At 44.5% G+C, this 2,691-nt stretch overlaps 1 protein-coding gene across 1 annotated transcript in view; it reads right to left on the bottom strand.

Moving 5' to 3' along the window:
* Positions 1-2,691, bottom strand: part of LOC109302182 (glycerophosphodiester phosphodiesterase domain-containing protein 5) — a 145,996-nt gene that overhangs the window by 53,541 nt on the left and 89,764 nt on the right. Inside the window, exon 9 of the mRNA XM_019523748.1 lies at positions 2,097-2,247. Within this exon, the coding sequence (XP_019379293.1) occupies positions 2,097-2,247 (151 nt within the window). The remainder of the gene's footprint in view (positions 1-2,096; positions 2,248-2,691) is intronic.

The raw sequence follows: 2,691 nt of genomic DNA, 5'->3' as shown, positions 1-2,691 counted from the left end.
CTACATTTTTTTTAGGGGCCCCGTGGGCCGTATAGAATGGCCTTGCGAGCCAGATCCAGTCCACGGGCCGTATTCTGCCCACCCCTGAGTTAGGTCAAGTATTTCTGCAGAGCCCTATAGAGATGTACCTAAGAGCTACTAGAGGTGGTGTGCAGATGAGCCCTGTAAGTGCTAAATAATGCTAAGTATCATTACTATTACTATTATCCTATCTTTGCCGTTAAGACTATTACCGTCACCCAACCACGAAGAGTAGAGATGGCAATGAGGAGAAAGGTTTTAAGCTATAGCACTGGCCCATTGGACATGCCTGCCATCCTGCAGGAAGCTTTTCTTTCACATACACACATTCAAGGTTATTCAAGAGAATTCATGCCACAGGCTAGGACAGAATCACAGATGCAGACTGGTTGTACCCCGGATAAAGCTGTATTAGCACATCCTGATGATCTTGTTGCTATGTTTACAAGGTGAATGGCTCTATGGGTTGTATTTATCATTGTGTTTTTAAAGGCAGCTCATTTATTTGAGAGACAAAAAACTGCAAGATGGTAGAAGGCAGCAAGGGGAGGGAAAAAATCACTCCCAACAGACAGCAATTAAAGCAGAAGATTTAATGTCAGAGCAGCACCTAGCTGGTTGCAGCATGATGGGAACACTTCCTAAAGGATATTGGGGTAGGAAAAAAAATGCTTGGTATCACAATCAAAAAGTCATTTCAGACCAATGCAGAGCTGCCCGGCCTTGCTATACTGTGCAATCTGAACAGGGCCCTTATCTGACAGCATAGACAGAACTGGGATATAATCATTACATTTGAGTGTCACCTTCCTTTAAACCTCTTCGCAGTATCTGTTGCACTAAAGGAAACTGAATCTGCCAGCATTCTCCGGTCTTTCTAAAGGAAAGATTTGAAGGAAGAGAGAGAGACCATGTCCAAGCAGAAACTAGTCACCCCACCATATGCTGTACCATTCTTGTTCCATCACAGCAAGACATGGTAAGAGTCATCAAAGGAGGAAACAAACAGTGCACTGCCCCTGGATTGGTAAACTGCATTAAATATATTATTACGATAAAAGCTCCGTCTTGTTTTCAGGACTATTAGAAGCGCCCGCTGCTGTGCAGAAGAATAGCAGGATATAACAGCGAGAGCACTACAAGAGCCCTGTAACCAGGAACATTTCAGACATCAATAGTAAGGATCTGATTCAGCACAAGCACACACTCTCCTTTTCCTTATTCTCCTTTGAATAAGACTGCATGTAATCATTGCTAGCTCTTCTCTAGCAGGAGATCTAAAAGCACTTTACAAAGATCAGCGGCATTATCCCCAATGTTATACCTGAGGAAACTGAGGCACAGAGAAACAAGGTCATTTGCCCAAAGCTGACCCAGCAGTCCAGTGGCAGAGCTAGGATACCTGAGCACCATTCCCAAGTCCAGGGCTACTGGTTTAACTACTAGATTACAATGAGACAACATTAGGGAACCAACTGACTGCTTTAGTATTTGCTGGCCGAATAAAAAGCAACTCACAGTAGTAACAGTAGTACTTAGCACTTGCATGCTCTATCCCCACAATTTTAGAGGTGGGGGAAACAGGAAAAACAAGATCCATAAGCAATTTAGATCCTGGTTTCCTGCCTCCTAGTCTATTGTCTTATTCCCTTGGCCTATGCTGCCTCACAGCAGGTGGTAGCACGCACAAGGCAGTTTTGGGATGCACAAAACCAGACCAATGCGTGCACATTCACTTGTGTACAAATCCAGGTGAGGCCACTGACCATTCTTGATTAATCTCTCAAGAAAAAGATTGCTTCTCTGACAAACTGGTACAGACCACAATGCTGCATCAAACCATCAGCTCCCAGATTGCATCAACAAAGGTGGCAGAGTGACATTCTTCAGTACGGGATACGGCAAGTCTGGTTACATTTTATTAAACTATTTCGTGGGGGAACTAGCAATACTCTCATCTCCTGACAGGGCCTGAATTGTGAGCTTTTCAACCAGCGTCCTGGCTTCTGAGACAATCACGCAGTCTCCCTCCTCTAGATCGTAGGATCAGACTTCACTTCAGGACTTGTAGGTACCTTTAGGAACCACCCGCCAGCATTCAGCTTCTCCAGGTCCGTCCAGTTGAACATGGATGACTGTTCATAGGCCAGCTCTGGAAACACCTCCTCCACATTTGTCGTTCTCCTGAGCGTCTCGTCGTGCATAAGGAATGGCACTCCGTCGTAGCTGCAAAAACACATGGGCAACTCCATTAACTCATGGGCATTAAGCATAACAAAATACGATTGCTGATTCTGTGCTACTGTCAAAAGCTATCTTCAGCTACAACCAAAAAGATTTAAAATGTATTATTAATCCCACTGGTTTTGTACTATTGCTGTGGCACACAGTAGTATGGGAGATGTTTCACATGTCTGTAAAACAAGACCAACCCAACCCTCAAAGTTTTACATCTAAAAACGGGATGACGGCTGAATTTTTCAAAAAGCACTTAAGTTACTTAGGTCCTTCAGTCCCAAATGGGTGTCTATACACATGCTCTGGGCGGGGGGGTGGGGGAAGAGGCTTAATTAGAGCAGCTTCCACAGATGCTCTGATTAAAGGTCCCACAGCACCACGTGTATTCAGCATCCTGCACTTCAAAATGGCAGTGCGGGCACTTTAACTAAA

Source organism: Gavialis gangeticus, unplaced genomic scaffold (assembly GCF_001723915.1).
Source record: "Gavialis gangeticus isolate Ggan-Ray unplaced genomic scaffold, GavGan_comp1, whole genome shotgun sequence".
Classification (NCBI taxonomy): Eukaryota; Metazoa; Chordata; order Crocodylia; family Gavialidae; genus Gavialis; species Gavialis gangeticus.
Note: the sequence above shows the minus strand (reverse complement) of the source record. Positions and strands in the feature narration are given on the sequence as shown.